This window comes from Polyodon spathula, chromosome 2 (genome assembly GCF_017654505.1).
Source record: "Polyodon spathula isolate WHYD16114869_AA chromosome 2, ASM1765450v1, whole genome shotgun sequence".
NCBI lineage: Eukaryota > Metazoa > Chordata > Actinopteri > Acipenseriformes > Polyodontidae > Polyodon > Polyodon spathula.
This window is the reverse complement of record NC_054535.1, coordinates 90963753-90982876: the sequence shown is the minus strand read 5'-3', so window position 1 is coordinate 90982876 and position 19124 is coordinate 90963753. Positions and strand designations below refer to the sequence as shown.

General features: G+C 36.1%; 1 protein-coding gene across 2 annotated transcripts in view; it reads right to left on the bottom strand.

Annotated features, from left to right (window-relative positions):
- LOC121303549 (angiopoietin-1 receptor-like) overlaps positions 1-19124 on the bottom strand; it is a 35275-nt gene that overhangs the window by 8793 nt on the left and 7358 nt on the right. For both annotated transcript variants that reach the window (XR_005947815.1, XM_041234316.1), the window contains exons 2-11: positions 8736-9038; positions 6176-6286; positions 5220-5372; positions 4491-4622; positions 3786-3923; positions 3260-3385; positions 2736-2890; positions 1986-2130; positions 1416-1577; positions 847-981 (exon numbers count right to left, since the gene is read on the bottom strand). Coding sequence is in view for 1 of the 2 variants with exons in the window: in XM_041234316.1 (XP_041090250.1) it covers positions 847-981; positions 1416-1577; positions 1986-2130; positions 2736-2890; positions 3260-3385; positions 3786-3923; positions 4491-4622; positions 5220-5372; positions 6176-6286; positions 8736-9038 (1560 nt within the window). In the remaining variant the exon portion in view is untranslated. The remainder of the gene's footprint in view (positions 1-846; positions 982-1415; positions 1578-1985; positions 2131-2735; positions 2891-3259; positions 3386-3785; positions 3924-4490; positions 4623-5219; positions 5373-6175; positions 6287-8735; positions 9039-19124) is intronic.

Here is a 19124-nt window from a genome sequence, read left to right as displayed (position 1 = left end):
CCCCTGCTTGGGAGATGTAATTTAATAGGACAGAATCTAGTGGCTTAGTAAACGTTCCCAGTTTTAGTTCCATGCATGTATAACTCTGTAAAAAAGTGCTTCCTACCTTCTTTTCTAAACTTACCTTTACTCAGTCTCCCTCTTGTTTTACTCTCTGTGCTAAATTTGAACATTAAATCTGTTTTTTAAATTGCCTCACCACATTGGAACAATGCTGTACTTTTAATAATGAGTCCACAATAACTCCAAGATAATTTCTGAAGTTTTTGTTCCATATTTCTATCCCATTTGTTTTATACTTGTAACCTAGATTTATTCACCCAATATGCAAAACTTTATATTTCTTAACATTCAAATTAATTATAAGCCTCCCCAGTTATAAGGTCCAAATGCAAAGGAGATTTTAGTCAGTACCAGATGTAGTAATAGATGTATATAAATATATATAATATCTATATCTATATATATATATATAATATATAATATATATATATTATATATAGATATTGAATGGGTTAAAGTAATTTGGACAATTCGCCTGAGACCAAAATAGTCTTACACTTTTAACTTTTCAAAGCCCATTTTAAACTGTCTCTCAAGATACAATATTATGAGATCTCTGCATGTCTTTTAGTGCTAAATATAAAAACAAGCAATGTGTAAAAATAGGTTAAGTGGAGTACTGTTTTGATCTAGCTGGATAATTGGAGTTGACAGCAAGGATACGGTATTACAGAATGTTGCTTCTGAAGTGATTGTAAGAATGCATGGTATGAATTACATTTGGGAAACTGCCTTTATTATAATGAAATGGGTTATAGATCTTAATACACAGGCAAACCTTACCCAGCATGGCAGTGGAACAGCTGGCCTCAGGACCTGGGTGCCCTTGACCTCCTTCTCCTTGGCGACTCAGCTGGACACATATATTATACACTGTCATTGGGTTCAGTTTCTCAAGCTTCACTACTGGCCCATTCACTGAGAAAATAAAAATTGGTTACAGTACTTTCAGTAAAGAACGGTGGCTGGTACATTACATACTGGTAACTGAAGAAACATTACAGAGTTTTGCCACAAGAGGGAGACCAAAAAATACAAATGTAGAAATTAAGCAAAACATTAGCAATCTTGTTGTCAGAAATGTTTGTTTTATATATATATATATATATATATATATATATATATATATATATAGGTTGGTCAACCGTGGCCTGCTCTTTCCACATAGAGTATTTCAATACCCACCCATAATCAGAAAAGTCAAAAGTTCAATACAGTTTGTTGAAAAATAAATGCAATTTAGTCATGGAAATCTTCCATTCTTTCAATTTCTCATGGGTTAAGCTTTGTGAATAGGACACTGTCATGCAGTTGCACAGAAATAAATAAATACATTAAACAACAAATATTACCTTCAATGGATGACCATGACTGCGATGCCCTGGCTGATTTGTACAGAAGCTTTACAGATGTTATAGGTCCATCCCCAGTATAGGGCTCCTTGTTGATGGCTATTACCAGGTGATAAGGCCCACTGCTGTTCAAAGTTGGGGCATACAGAGGCTTTGGAGAAACTAGAAAAAAGGAAACTGTATTCACACTTCTTTGTCTCTCTAGGATATTATAGGGTATAATTCCAAATCATTTCCTTCAGTTTTTAGTACTATATGAGAAAAACAACAACAACTAAGTAATATAATTCTCTTAAGCACCCCCGACACTTGTCTGTTTCTCAATTTGTAACATTTTCCTTGACATTTTTTAAATCTGATTTTCCAGTGTAGCCACAGTGCATTGAAAATACCTTGCTAAAATCAATTGTATTAATATAAACACAGATGTCAAATAAATAAAATTGCAACAATGCACAGTACACAGGAGGCAGAAAAGCTGTGTTATAAAAGTTAAGGAGGGTATTGTAAGGAGAGTGAAATGCTGTTCTCATTCAGTAAACCAGTATATTGTTTCTCAGGGTCCCCTACCTTTCACATCCACATTAAAAGATGTTTGTGTATATCCAGAAGCAGTTTTCACCTGGCAGGACCAGGTTCCCGAGTCGCGGAGTTGTATCCTCTCCACTTTGAATAATGCAGTAGACTGGTTGCTCAAAATTTGAGTATCTGTTGGCTGGAAACAAGATCAAAACAAGTTAGAACTTCATCATTATGCATGCAACAGATTTATTTGGACTCCAAGAATATCTTTCAAATATACATAGAGAGCTAAAATGTACATTAAAGATATACATTGATAGCATATTTATTGATTTATTCCTCACTGAGGTAACAATTCTAATTCGGATCACATCAACTTTTCTCCTTAACTTAAGGAAAGGGTCAGCCAGAAAATATGGAGAGACGATTGACAACCTAAAAATATATTGCATGAAATATTATTTTCTTGTCCTCCATGTTTCCTTTCCACACACCTAGTCACAGTACGGAATACACTTCAAGGCCAGTTCCATTTAGTTACCACAATGTATCAACATTTCCAGAAGCTGGAAAGCATAGTTCAAACATACATGGAAAAAAAAATATTGTAATAACATAACCAGCTTTATAAGATTGATGATGATGAGTGTATAACATTTTCAATCTAGCTATGCAAAAACACTGGATGTTTTTTTTGTTGTTTTTTTTTTTGGGGGGGGGGGGGGTTGTTGTTTTTTTTTACCAGTTTTCCTAATGCAGCTGATACCTTCACTTACAATAGTGTCACTAGTGACCTACTTTAACAGGTGTTTTGTCAGGTTTCAGCAGCATAATCTCTCCATGGAGCAAAGGAGGATAGCTTTTTGCAGAACAGTTGAGACTGTAATGTATCCCATAATTCAGTTCAACATCCCTTAGATTACTTGTCACCTGAGGAGGCACATCTTGAGAACCTGTAACAGAAGAAATACATTATGACTATCTATTACTCAGTGTAATTTGATAAACAGAACTAGTTCACATTAAGGCTGCCCATATTTTGCCCTTAGTGAGACTAGATTTTGTTCAAAATCTGACTGAAAATAAAGTATTACAAATATATAAATGTGAAGAAGTCTGAGCATTGGGGCCATCGTCTATAACTTTAAACTCTAAATCATAGGATAGGAAGTCAAACTACAAAGAATCATAAAATAGATAAGGCATAAAATAAAATAAGACAAGCATCTGAGCAGCCTTTGTCAGTGACTTTGATGTTACAATGGCTGGCGGCCTCCTTCCCGCTGAAAATAAGCAGTTAGTACAGAGTTACCTTGCTTTACCTTCTTTCTCACAGTGTTGGCCGTGCCAGTCCTTGCAGAGGCACCCTCGGAAGCGGTCGCAAACACCACGGTCTCGACACTCACACTTGAGTTTACAGTCAGCTCCGTAATACCCAGGCAGGCAAGCTGAAAGAACAGATTGTTAATGAGAAGTTAGAGAACTGCATTATTTCCATAAAACAAAAATCCAATTACTGTCCAATGTGACAGTTATCTCTTGACATGGACATTCAGACAGATTAGAAAAACCGGACATCTTATTTAGAAAATGTGATTTTCCTGGGCTCTTCTCACTGGACCAAAACATGAACTGTGTTCAAATATATTTTAAGATGACACTGGTGGACATACTGCAATTTGTGACAAGGGTCCCTCGTCCATGCTGGTCTATTTAATACTTGCAGAAAGGATTAGTAACTTATATTGACAATTGGGCCAGGATTTCAGCAGGACTTGAACTTTAACCAAACTCTTTGCTTTGTAGAAAGTGCATTTTGTAAACACCCAAGATCTACCCATTCCTCACCTTCATTGCATCTTATTCCCTTCCAGCCAGTAGCACAAGAGCACCCGTAGGGATCTCGTAGACAGAACACGCGGGACTGACAGCTCCCACCATCACACTTTTCTTTACAGGTTCTTCCAAATCTGTTCTCACCACAAGCTGGACATAAATATATTTTAGTCAGATTACTTAATCTCTAAAGCAAACAATAATACTATTTCCACACCGCCCATGTGACGTAAAATACCCACCTCCTTAGTATAATATTACTATATTACATGGAACTATGTTAAAATTTGATGGCTGCCACATCCAAGTCAAACAGAAAGATGCATACAGGTAGAATGAGATATGTTTCCTTTGAGATATCCGATCAGTGGATACCCAAAATGGTAGGAAATATAATTGTGCAGTTGCTTGTACTACACATTTACTGCTGTTGACAGTAGCATGCATATGTGATTAACGATATGTGAGTTACTATTGCTGACATTTTTTTCTATATTACTGCTTTTCAACTCTGACTGCTCTGCTGCTGATCTGTTCATTTGATCAGACTTGTTTGTGTATTTTGTGCCACAACCCCTTGTAAATGAGGCTGATTAAACCAATCAGAATTAATGAACGTTCCACACATGTTACACTGTATTCATTTGTGAAAACAGACTTGGAAAAAACATTATTAAAATACCTGCTAACACCACCTCACGTGATTAAGCCTTTTACCTATTTCACATGTCTGTCCCATGAAGCCCGGTGCGCAGATGCAATCTCCTGTCTCGTCGTGGCAGACTCCACTGTTTATGCATATAGGGCAGTCCTTTTTACAACCAGGGCCCCACTTTCCAGCTGCACATTCTTGTAAAGGAAAAACAAAAGAGAAATTAGAACAAATCAGTGGCCAGGTGAAAATATATGAAAATACATAAACCTCTGAAGACATTTTGTACAATTTTCTTCTTAATAATGACTGATACGAGTGACCAATAATTATTATGTTTTCTTTAAAAAAAAAAAAAAAAAAAACAGACAACAGTTATTCTACTGTTTTCAATAGCTGACAAAAAACATGTGGGGTTTTAAAATTCTAGCGTTGAATTCAAATAACATTTGCTAATAAAATAGTAGTGTTACGCAAGTGAGAGAGAAATGTAAAGGCAATACGTAACGATAAGGTCATCTTTTTGGCTTGCAGGTAATAGGAGATACCAAATAAGGTCATTTCATTGTTCTTGAATGATAACATGTAGCATATTATTTTACGTTTGGAACATTTTAAAGAAACTGCATGAGCCAGTAATGTATGGTTCAGTGGGGTTGCCTTCCTATTACTGTGAGCGTAAACTTCTTTAGTTCTAGTTAGTTCTAACATTAAGTAGATAAGTGCTAATCATGGACTGTGAAGCCGTCTATTTGTATTGCAGACAGCTTTAGTATAAATTAAATTGCACTGACTTCTTACTATCAGCCTAGTGAGAGCTGAGGTGAAAATTGTTCCCCCGATGTATCTGGCAGAGTAGAGACCCGCGTCTTGCAGCTGAACGGAAGAGAGTGAATACACCAGTATCGGGTGCACCTCGTCTTTGGGCACAGAGTGAATAAATGAACCTGAAAAACACCAATGAAAACTGTCAATTTTAAAAGAAAATAGGGTTTTAGCCAGTTAATGCAAAAAATGCCTTCGACAAATGGGCGGTAATTAACAACATCCAAAGCAAGACCAATATTTAATATAGTACATGCTATTAGTAAATGTTTATTTATAATGAAATTTGTCTGTGAAGTAAGTACAGTTACACAATGAAGCTTGGTGCTGAATGGGTTCACATTAGAAACTATTGTATTGTTTGTCACAATATAAAAAGGAGGATGTGGCTCAAGTCCTAATAAAGAGTTTTTCAAGTTGAATCTCTAAGTTTCAGGTGGTGACATGGTACGCTGGCTCTTCTCCTAGGCTTTTGGCAGTAATGCTATATCGTCCCTCTGATAATCTTTTCATCACATCTAGTTGATAGGGCTCTTTATTTTAAAAGGCAGTCATAATAAGAAATCCATGATCGCCATTTCAATTATTTACTTGTGTCATTAATGGTGATGTGCACTATTAACGATGGATGCACGTGAGGAATTCTGTCTATCGTATGCTTCTGGAATCTCCATGTATTGTGACACAGTCAGAGGAGTAAACATACCTGCTGTTTGTGTATTTGTGAAATATTTTATAAGTTGAATTAATCTCAAAGAGTACTAACCTCATGATGCTTCACAAGTTCATAACCTTGTCGACTTTTGTACAAAAGCAATAGGTATGACTGGATTGTCATAAACATTTTTCATGAGTCAAAATAATCCACTTTAAATTCCAAAACAGATTATGCTCATTTAAAAAATATGACTGAAAACCCCTTTACCATTTTTATAGATGACAGCGTCCTCTGAGACTGTCTTCACACGTGAAAAAGAAATGTTGACAAGTTCACCCTTGTTGACTGTAATAGTTAATGATTCAGGACAGAAGGTAGCTGGAAAACAAAAATTAAAAAGGCAGGTCTGGAATGAGCAGAACAAACTCAAGTATTGTTGCTCTTATCATTGGTATAGACATCATGGCAATATTAAATTAAGAGGGTCAATTTGAACGATTCAAACATCTTAATACAGCCATCCTAAAATGTATACTGCAAAACTGATCATTCAAGAACCTCATTTTGCTCTATTTGTACTGTATGTAATATATATATATATATATATATATATATATATATATATATATATATATATATATATATATATTTTTAACTACATCATTTCAAATGTCATTTGCTTGTTTGTTTTTTTACAGATCATCAGAATTCGCTTCACTGTAATATGAACGTCATAAAAAAAGTGTCTGGTAAAATATGTACGAGTCTTAACTTCTAAGCAGGATTGCCAGATTTCTGACAGAAAAACAGCAACCTTGTTCTTCAAAACAAAACCAAACAAGGCCAAGAGCGAGCGCAAGCCACGTTAGAGTATGGGCGTTTATGCAAATTCCAATCCGCGACTCTCAAATTTCAACCGCGACTCTCAAAAAAACAAGCCCAATCTCATAAGTAGACTTGGGAATTCTGCTTCTAAAAGAGATTATATTGCGATCAATGGGCGTCTTTTGCTGTAGGGCGCAAGGGTGGGCAATTGCCTAATCATGGCCTAATCAGTGGATTTATTTTTCTAACACATTTTCGCCATATACATATGTTAGTATTAGTTCGGCAAATGAAAGGTTATTTTCGTGCATCATGAAAAGGGTCAAAATATACCTGCGTACAGCTACTGGGGATGATCGATTGAATGGTCTTTTGGTTATTGTGAGCTAACCCAACAAAGCAAAAACATTAGAATTTACAGGCTGGTGTTGCTAAATTTGTCTTGATGAAAGCAAGACGCGACGCTTTTTTATTTTAGTTTATTCGTACAACTCTGGTACATATTTCTACTTTAGACCTCGACAAGAATGCGATACTTATTTAGCAGTTTGTGTTCATTGGTTTATAGTTGATGTAAAGGGCCTGATGTTCAGAAGATGCATATTTTAGAGAGAAAATAAAGGTTGCAGTGCATTCAAGTTTCTTTTTTTTTGCCACCTAATTATACGTCCTTATTTTCAGCAGCGGCAGGTTCATATCTCCGTATTTGCAAAGTATTTTGCAACTTCTCCTTATGACTGATTCAACTGAAATGGCAATCGATTTTCCAGTTCCTTAACAAGGCAATTAGACACATTTCAATAGTCTGGACTTTCATTTAACTGGAAAACAGGAGGAAGTGCACATGTTGTCGTAACAATGGGGAAAAAAGAAAGGAAAACTAAATTTTTAGCCACCCAAATTGAGATTTTCCTGGATTATATTTCAGCACATCAAACTGTTCTTTTGGGCAATACATATGGTTAGTGGTAAAGACTTTACCCACTTTTAAAACACACAAGTTTTGGTGAAAACTACGACAGTAACCTTACACACTTTATTACTATAAAATGAGACTCTGGAGAACGAAATTTCCGATTTTATTATAAACCAGTGTCGTGCTTTAAGAATAGCTGCATTGCACATTCTGTATCATTTATTTTAAGAATAAGAACTACGGTATGTCGACAAAGCGTAGCACGCGACCCAATTACTGCCTGTTTTTCTCCCAAAGGTAACATTGAAAAGGAGAAAGTGCATTTACTTATAATGCCACCAGATGTTTATTAGAATTTCTATTCAACCACTGTATAGTTCATTAAAATAGACCCCAAAGATTGCATAGATTTTTTTTAGATGTTCATGGATATTGATTATACAGTCAGCGACACTTTATTGGGAGGCCTTGGGAGAATTAGAAATATCCTGAATAAGCGGCAATTAAGGAGAGGCATTTGAGACGACCTTAGTCACACTTTCCTGTTCCTAAATGAAAAGGAAAACAATGAAATCACAGCTTCTCACAAGGCGAGGCACCTGCGATGTTGACACGACAACTTTCTCTGCAACATCACCTTGAGAAACCACAGGAGACTCCAGCTCCTTCAAGAGTTCAACATGGTTTACACAATTTACGCAAGTCATAGCATAACAAATACTCAATACGTTGTGCTGTTCATCATTTGAAAATACCGTATCACAATTAAATGAAATGATGTCCAAATTAAACAACATAAATAGCATTGGGAAGAACTTTCTTCCCGAATTATATTCCATTCAAACAGAAATCCCGATTAGGTGGCGACGACTGTATAGAGGCTAAAGGTAATTTACCTGTTGTGGCATTGAAGTAGAATCATGATGATTATTTCCAACTGGTTTGGTTTGTAAGACTTTCAAAATATTACAACTGATTACAACTTGTTTATAAAGAAAGGAGAAATAATATATTACAGTATATACATTACCACTTTCTGATTCTGTTCAGTGTTGTATGAAAGAAAAATGGAAAAGAATGTTTTACCTTCATCTAGCATCTTAACTGTATATACTTTATTTGAAGAGTCTTTACTTCTTTCACCACAATAAAAGGCTCCAAAAATATCACTGCTCCTTTCCGGCCAGGTCACCTTTGATGCACAACGATGACTTTCATCTTGTCTGGCATGCTGTGACATCTGCTGATTAGGTAGAGCCAAATCTCTTCCAATGTTTGGCACATCAGGAATGCTCCACTCGCTGTTGACACACAGCAGAGATGCTTCTGAGTTGGTAGCAATTGGGTCTGGGTTTATCAGTGTGAGGTCCATTACTGCATGCGCTTTATCTGAAATCACAAAAATAAAAGTTAATATAGTAAATATGAATGAGATACAAAATAGCTTCTAAGTATCTTATCATTGATGGCACATATTATTGAGTCATGAACATTGATAGAGGCCTGGGCTTTGTGGGACTTTTGGTGGTCTGAACTTAGGATAACCACATTGCAAAGCCACTAAACAATTCACCATGATTGACACCTTTGCATAAGGTTCTAAGGCCAAGGATCGGATTGCCATGGTAACCAAGCTGATCCTCTTGTCATCTCATCAGGATGCTCAAAGTTGTGTTCTCGGCATTAACATGAACTTCATTGATAAAAAGTAAGGACACATGTTTTAATTAGTTTCTTTGTGTAATGAACTATTGTAAACATCTTCATCTTCCCTTTTTTATGATGTATCCAATCATTCTAAATAGTTCTTATTACTATTACAGTGATCATGATCTATTATTCACTAGAACATTACAATGTGGGTTTAACACATGCTCCACCTAATTCCCCGCTAAAAGATGCATTACATCATTGGTACAAACAGTCCTTCCGATCCATGCTCTAAAAATGATGCAATATTCTTAACGTTATTCCTGAATTCACTTTTATACCTTTTGTTAACAATTTTCTACTTACTACTTGACTGTCATTTAATGGTCCTAAATTAGGTAAGGAGCCAGTATTTTAGACATTTTATAAATTGTAAATGTTTTCAAATGCCATTTTTACATTTATTTGTCCACCTTTCCCTATCATTTTATGATATTCTGAGAGGCCCTTATATTTTGAAAGTTACCAAACCAAGAAAATGAAGCCTAGAGTTTCATAACTGGAACTGTGTTTGTAATAAATAACATGACAACCTACATGTAACCACTAGTTAAAGAGTAAGCAGCAGGGTTCTGAAAAATATAACATTACATGCCCGCATGTGTTGCTACAGCTGTTTAAATAACCTACCTGTCTTTTCTTTTCATTGTTACACTTAGAACTTTAAAGTGTTTCAAAGCTCTTTTCAAAATGGCTGCTCTAGTGCACTGGGGTTTGAGATCTTTCCTCTAAATCACTGCAGGTAAAAAACGATAACAAATTTTCTGTTCCGTACCATATCATGGATCATTATTGCTGTGTTACCTGTTTGACAATGTGGGCAATAGTCCTTATACTATAAGTGCACTAAAATAGCTTTGAAACAAACTTTAGAGTTATATGTGTAAAATGTTGTCAGGATGTTAACAATAAAAAGAAAAATTACAGGCACGTTTTTTTACTCTATATTTTTCAGAACCCCGCGACTTACTCTTTAAACCTATTGGTACAAACAACATACAAAAACAACCATTAAATAAAATTACATTAAAGACAGTGAAACAAACTTTTTTACTTTCAGTAAAAACTAACTGACTTGATCCTAGTGTGGGTCATTCGTGGTTTTTCATTTCATGGATGGCTAATAAATAAAGCCAAGTTAATAATGCTTCGGAGGCCATAGGTAAAGCTAACACAATATGGAGGATCTTTTGTACATATTTTTACACTATTTTACACTAAGCTTGTTTGTGTCAGCTTTGCGTGAGAAAGCACTTGTGACTGTTGACAGAATTGGGCTGCTTTCACTGGCAGGATGAGTCACACCCTAGTCATATGAAAACCAACCCAAGCCGATCAGGGTCTGTTCCTGCTCCAACTGGAAAACCACTAATACAGTGGGCCCAACTTTGAAGACAGTGCAATGCACTTTTTTTTTTTTTTTAAGGCGGATGTTAGCACATCTTTTTTCACTAGCAGGGCAAATTCACTCAATACGTGGAACAAGTCTGTTAATCTTATTCTGCAGCACATATTGTAGCCAAATGAACACATTCATGCCTTGAAGTCTACATGCACTGAACAATAATAAACATGCAAATATGTAAACTGCAATTGTCATACCTGTATATGTTACATTCAAAGCACTTCATTGAGTCCTGCACTTTAAATGACTTTTGAAATTAGTTGTCAATTTAAATGTTAGCTAGTGTAGTTTGGGGGGCGTGGACCTGTGGGCTTCTAATTTCCTGTCAATTATTACCTATTTTCTATTTAAGCCCTGATCACTTGCACCTTTGCTGTCTAGCATTTCGTTTTCCTCCTCCTCCCGTCCTCGCCCGCTCCTCTATCTTAAGTCCGGTCCTTTCTAGATGGCATTTGTCCTACTAACAGCTCCTTTCTGCTTCTTCTGCCCTATCCTTACAGCCCCAGCTCACGCCCCATGAAAAAAAAGGTAATATTGTTGAATGTTTTGTTTTGTAATTGACATCATTTACCAGTGCAAAAAAAATAAACAGGACAAGATACAGAAATAAGTTGAACTGAGCCCTTACATACTTTATCAGTTTACTGTTTACAGTCAAAATTAATTTGGTACATAATAAAATTTATCCTATTATACTACCTTTATATGCAAAATAAACACATTCATTTAAATATGTGAATTTATATCAATAACAAAGCAAAACTAACAGAAATCTTTTTTTTTTTATAAACTCTTCATCAAAATAATGGCAATTCAAAGATATTTTCCAAAACTGGATGTAGGGGTGGATAGGTTTGTGTATCTCCATCCATGTCTGTTGGTTGATGGGCTCTCCATGCATTTAAGTGCAGTAAGTCTACACCAGGGGTGTCCAATCACGGTCCTGAAGGGCCATTCCACTCCAGGTTTATCAGGTAAAATGGTATAATTAACTACTTCAGCGTCTGAATGGTTCAATTAAACAATTTAGAACAGGGTTGGAACAAAGACCAGGAGTACAAGGGTAAACTTTGGCCACTCCTGGTCTACACTATAGTCCTTCAAAATGACAACATTACAGAAGTGTACAATACAACTCAAACGAACAGGACTTTGCTCTCTGTGCATGCATCCGACATGATTTTATCACAATTGGGCCTAGTATGTGTATGTTTTGCAGTGACAAGTCAATGATTTTCTGCCAGTGGAAAATAGTGTGTGACTAAAGGTCAGTGTGTAAAAACTTAAAGGTCAACAGGGTAAAAAAAAAAGGCAATCTAGAGGTTACTGTAGTGTAGGTAGGGGTACTGCCATGACCTTTAACTTCAAACCTATGTAACCATATATTATTAGGGTGACAAAAACTTGACATGGGGAAATCAATGTCTTAAATGTGGCAACCAGATGCTGAATGAGTTCAATGATTTTCTGCAATAGAAAATCTATACTGTAAATCTGTACGACACAGACATTGCAGCTTTGTATAATGTCAACACTTCTGCTTCCTTTAAGATGATGAAACAATCAGGCAACTTTTATCTTTTTCTAGCAACTGTTGACTTTTCAAGCATGTTGCTCAAATCCACAATTTTTATTTTGTTGCTTGAGCTTTTCACATTGAGGAAAATTGAACCTAAAATAGGAGTTGCTTGGAAAAGTTGCTTTAATAAATGAATGGAGCTTCATTTTCTGCTAGTCTGTTCCATGCTTGTTCCACTAGACATCCAGTGAGTGGTTTTGAAACCCTTTCTCCCTGGCCGCTCACCAGGGTGTTAAACCAGCCAAGTGATCAGTATGGGATCCCAATGCGATTTCCCAAGACTGAAAGCTGAAATCTGTTCTGTTTGTGCCTGCTTGCTAGATAAATGTAGTTGAGAGTGGTTTGAATGTAACCTGCTATTGTTGTCATTCTGGTGCACACATTGTTCTGTTAAAGGGGATGTCTCATTCAAATTGATTAACTATTCACTTTGTTTCTATCTTGGCACACCCATCGCATTTCCAGTTTGTGTGAACGCACGCAATGTCTTGCCCTTCCCAGAATCCTACTGGAAAGGACGTTGCAGTGTGGTCGAGAGTTAACAATCTGTATCCAAAACCAGGTGTGATATTATACAACATGATGGTTTGACCTCTTTTTCAAAGTCCCTGCAGTTGTAAGATGTGAAAACACTCTGAAAATCTGATTGTGGGCTGATTTCATGAAAAGGGACCTGGTTTTGATTTATACACTTCATCTTATAAAGCCCCAATTCCCCTTTAGCTCTGCTGTTAACAATGGGTAACAAAGTTTGATATTCTTGACCTGTTCTTGGTTTCTAGAAAAGCTCCAGTCATATAAAGCACATTTTATAGCAAGAAGGTATCCCCCCCGTCACACCCCCCACCCCAAAATAAAAAAGGTGCTATTGTTTATGGTTGGGTAATAGACTGTTAGTAATAGGAACTGTTCCAACAAAACAGCAACAGCTGTTTTTTTTGTTTTTTTATAACAGCACAGATGCTTTTAGAAGTATTAAATGACTTATTTGTGTTGTGGAGCTGTCATGAATTGTAATTATGGATTGATTCATACAACATCCAAAGCATTGTTATGGGCCCCTTAGCAGTATGGGTTGTGTCACTTAACACCATAGGTTTGCGGTTACCTCATGTCAATACAGCCCCTGTCATGACTCAATGCTTCATTCACTTGCAAGCACCAGCAACACAATGTCCTGTAATTCACAACCGAACTTATAACATATTTACTTCCAGCATATTTGTCAAAACTGATGGGAACCCATAGATATTTTTTTTTTTTTAAAAAAGCAGAGTATTATTGTTGTATTAAATCTGCTATCCTTGCATCATAAGGGATATAAGGTAAACCATTTACCTTCTATACTAAGGGAGGTAGAGGTGGGGGTGTTAGATTCAACATGACATTCACCATGACTTGGGTTGATTATCACAAACTACCACACAATTTGGCACAAGTCAGTCTCTGCTTGAGAGAGGCACAGAACTAAATGGATTAAGGTGTGCTAAGATTATAAATGTAATTCTTATTTTTGTTGAATCGGTTACTGTAACAAATTAAAATATTGCATGTCATAAATAACCTATTGCTGCAATGAGGCCCACGGCTGAACGTTTTGGATGTTTTATAAATATTTTCACATGAATGCAGATCATGTACTTCCACTGTGGCTATTCATTTTTTTAATCTCCTCCATATATTGGTGGAGGGCATTGAACTTCTTAAGATGATATATGGCATGCTTGAGATCAAGCAGAGTTGTGTGGCTAAGGTATTTCAGTGTTGAGGTCAACAGCTCCCATGCTGCTATCATCAAATAATTGTTTCATGACTTCTTCCATATGCTCAGTAAGCACCATTATAGTGTTGGACAAGTGTTACATCTTTTAAAATTGCAGCTAGGCAACACATTCCTTAAAAAAAAAAAAAAAAAAGACGCCGTGCACACTATGGAAATGTTCATGTTCTGAGCTAAAAGGGACCAAATTGTTTTTTCATATTTTATATTGTTCTATAGTTGTTTAGTGGGCAGATACAGTTTTTTTATGTCTCTTAAGTCTGAGAATTGCTTACAAAGCTGCTATGATACCAGAAGATTTTAGTAAGCTGCGTAACCTGAGTTCAGTTTCTTTATTCTTTTTTTAACACTGGCATTAGAAGGGGCATACCCAATTTACATTGTGCTTTAGTTGTTTAGTGTGCAGATACATGTTTTTTGTTTTTATATTTTATAAAAACAGAAACACACTTGAAGGCAAGCAGTTGTATTAAGAAAGCCCACCTCTCTGGTGTTTGAGCACAGTTGTATTAAGAAAGCCCACCTCTCAGGTGTTTGAGCGCAGTTGTATTAAGAAAGCCCTCATCTCAAGTGTTTGAGCGCAGTTGTATTAAGAAAGCCCACCTCTCAGGTGTTTGAGCACAGTTGTATTAAGAAAGCCCACCTCTCAGGTGTTTGAGCGCAGTTGTATTAAGAAAGCCCACCTCTCAGGTGTTTGAGCACAGTTGTATTAAGAAAGCCCTCCTCTCAAGTGTTTGAGCACAGTTGTATTAAGAAAGCCCACCTCTCTGGTGTTTGAGCGCAGTTGTATTAAGAAAGCCCTCCTCTCAGGTGTTTGAGCGCAGTTGTATTAAGAAAGCCCACCTCTCAGGTGTTTGAGCGCAGTTGTATTAAGAAAGCCCTCCTCTCAGGTGTTTGAGCACAGTTGTATTAAGAAAGCCCACCTCTCAGGTGTTTGAGCACAGTTGTATTAAGAAAGCCCTCCTCTCAAGTGTTTGAGCACAGTTGTATTAAGAAAGCCCTCCTCTCAGGTGTTTGAGCGCAGTTGTATTAAGAAAGCCCACCTCTCAGGTGTTTGAGCGCAGTTGTATTAAGAAAGCCCTCCTCTCAGGTGTTTGAGAGCAGTTGTATTAAGAAAGCCCACCTCTCAGGTGTTTGAGCGCAGTTGTATTAAGAAAGCCCACCTCTCAGGTGTTTGAGCGCAGTTGTATTAAGAAAGCCCACCTCTCAGGTGTTTGAGCACAGTTGTATTAAGAAAGCCCTCCTCTCAAGTGTTTGAGCACAGTTGTTTTAAGAAAGCCCACCTCTCAGGTGTTTGAGCGCAGTTGAGCCGTGGGTTCTCATTTACACAGGCATGCTCTACCCGGGTCAGAACCTACTCAGGTCAGGACCTGGTGTGATGTGGGTTGCTACACAATTTCACACTGTTTTAATAAATCAGGGTTGACCTGGGTGACAGACACAAGTACACAATACGCATATCAGTGCCCCAGAAGCAGCTTGTTACGGACTCTTCCATCCAAGCTTCTCTGGATTGAATTGTCGTCCCAAATGTTTATTAGAGCAATTGTTTCTTCATCCCTGCTGCAATCTGGCTCATGCTGTGCCTCAATCAACAAAAATATGGCTAAACAGAATAAACAGAAATGTTCCTTGCGAAAGTGAAACCTTCACACGGGCGTGGCTGTTTGTTATTTTGTCAGCTTACAAACGGCTGTCATGCATTCAACCTGGGTCAAAACGTGTTGACTCACATCCTGCATGTAGCTAGAACCCAGGTCCGGACCCAGATAGGAGTGCCAGGGTGAAAGGTGCTTTAGTACAACTGCTTTCTATCTTTTACAGTTTTGCTTACATGTCAAACCACACACACACACACACACACACACACACACACACATACATATATATATATATATATATATATATATATATATATATATATATATATATATATATATATATATATATATATATATAGTTAGATAATCTATATAATAATCTATGTACAAAATAAATTGATAGGGTATCATCCCATCTGTCTAATGTTACAAAAATAAAATTTTGTTTGGATCGGTCGAAGTATATTATTTATCAGGTCGGTTAGTTATCAGACAACACCGGTCTGTGATTTTTCCTAAACGCAAACATCATGGATTTGCGTTTGTACAGGAGTCACTGCTTTTTTTTTTTTTTTTTTTGCTACAGTATATACACAGATTTTTACACATGGAACATCCTTATTCACTGCTGCATGCCCATACAAGTATTGTGCCCATTCATGGCCATTTTTCACATGCATGCTAGATTGCTGGACATGATTCAAACTATGAGCACAAACTATAATTTTGATCAGAATTACAATATACTGTAAACATTCATAACTATTTATAACATTTAAAAACAGCATTTTTTTTGTCTGTGTCTGTATGTTCTCCATGTTTCCTTTCCATCTAGTAAACCCAATGCATTTAATGTATAGAACATGAGCCTTGTGCAATAGCAGACAAAAGTATCGGTAACTTACGCTTATTATACCATAATTCCAAGTAACAGATTAAGGACAAGGATTTACCAAACTTTAACCACTTTTTAACAAAACAAAACCAAAATACACAATTTCTAGTAATTTAACAAATCATTTATTTAATTTATTTTTATTTGTTTATGAAATGTATTGTCACCCCTGCTTTAGTATTTTGTGTGTCCTCCTTTTGAGAGTGTGTCCTCCTTTTCAGAAGTTTATGATAATTCCTAACCACTATGTTACATCTTTGTTTTCTTCAAGCATTCCATAGTTGACTTAACATATGCCAATGCTTTTTCCGTTAACAAATATTTGAAATTGCTTAAGTGCTTTTGCTTTTTTTTTAATAATGGTTGTTTGTTAAACTACCAGAAATTGTCTGTTTTGATCTTTGTCATATTAATTTGTGGCTAATGTTCAGTAAATGCTTGTATTTAACATTTTTTCTTGAATTATCTTATATTAGTTGTAGGGTGCCAAACCCCTTGTCTGCAACTGCAAGTAGCTGTAGTATTTATTATGTTTGGTTCTTCCTTCCTCCACAATTACAATAATCCTAGGAGTTTTCAGTGTTGGGTGAGTTTTACCAGTGCTGGTGGTGCCATATTTATTTAGGAAGATATTTTTTGGGGGAAAACACAACAGTTTCTTATGACACGTGTGTATGGACCTCATTAAATTTAAGCTTTGAAGTGTAAAAAAATCTTAACTGCAAATCTACAAAGGAGAAAAAAAAAACAAAACAAAAAAACAAACTTTGCATGTAAAGTTACACCCAACATTACATTATCAGCAGTCATGGATATTTACATAATAATGAAAAATCTACAAGCCAGATGGTATCATAGGCTACTCTGTCATTCATGGACAAGGAGAAAAATAGATGAGGCAAAGGCAGATCAAATATATCTCTTCTATAAAAAATGAATTATACGTGGAATTTGGTAAAGGAAATACATGTTACTGTAAAAATGCATTCATCCTAATTTAATCTGATTTGCCCAAACTGAAAAGCAGTCCACGATGCCAAGAGGAGTTTGAACAGTTTGTCTGGATGTACTCTAAAAACTGCTTACATTTATCCATCAGTAACTGCAAATAAATAAATAAATAAATACAAATAAGTAGGTTTAGTCAATGTACCTATTTTGGGACAGTTTTCATTTGGAATGCAACCTGATGGCAATTTCAATTTACACTTTGCATTAGTAACTTTGCTTTAGAAAGGGCTGACATAATGTTAGTTTAAGATTTTTGATGAAGTGCAACAATAGACACACATATACATATGATGCACATATAGATTCCGAAAATTAAAATTAGGTTATAGTTGATGAAAATTTGTCTTTCAGCTCTGCGTTCATTATCCCTTGAGAATATTATTCATCAATTGAGAGCATGCTCACAAGACCAGCCACAGAACATTAACTAAAGAGTCACCACCTGCATTTCAAAAATGAATGGCAATGCCAATTTTATATTTCTAGTTCACCCTACAATGGAAATTGTTTAAATTACTGTAATATCATCACTATAAAAGTATTATATACACATATACAGCAGCAGAACTGCAGACAGTTTGACAGGTCAGCAGAGCCTATCCTTCGCACAAGTTCAAACATACAGTGTGAACCTATCCTTTGCACAGTAATCTTCTATAAAAGTACACTAGTTTGGAAAATGGATAAGTTGATGAATGATGACATGAATGAGATTCAGTAAACAAGGTGGTCGATGTCAGATGATCATTTCAAGATTACATACAAACTCCGTCATCTAGCAGTTCATTTGGAAGACTAAATAAAAAATGCAAAGGGCAGTTCTACTTTAAATGTAGAGCATTTCCTTTTATAAATCTCATTTTTCATTACACAAACCTGATAAATGTTACTAAAATGTCTCAACGTTAAAGATTGAATGTTTGGACAATTGAAGTTCTTTTATAAATTGACTATGCAGCAATAAATCACAGACAAACATTTGACATTGGTTTGACAAGTTACTCCCAGAAAACAATGAAAGCTGTAAAATAAAGAATTATGAAAATAGTCCTTATCAGATGGACTATTAAACTGTAAAACAAGCAATATGGCTTTCGTTGTGTTTTTACAAAAGAGGGAGGAGGTTATTTTCTTTCAAAATAGACACAGTGCTTCCCCACTTTACAAGGAATGAACGCATGGGCCTCACTACAGTGGATCACTGGTTTATGGTAGGCTCGCAACAACCTTATTAGACCATAGTGCTGCAGATTTGATCCTTGTTACCCCTTGTGCTCCTGCTGTTTTATATATATAAGGGGGGAATCCCCTATGTGGTGTCATCAGAAGTTTAATTTCATTATAGTAACTTTAAAATATAATTTCATATCCACCCATGTTACAAACAATATACAGTGTGCACCTAGAGTACTTGGAGCCAACTGAGTCCCTTACAAAGGCTGGACATTGTTCTTGAAGTTTTTCATTTATACTGGTATCTGAAAAGTAACCTAA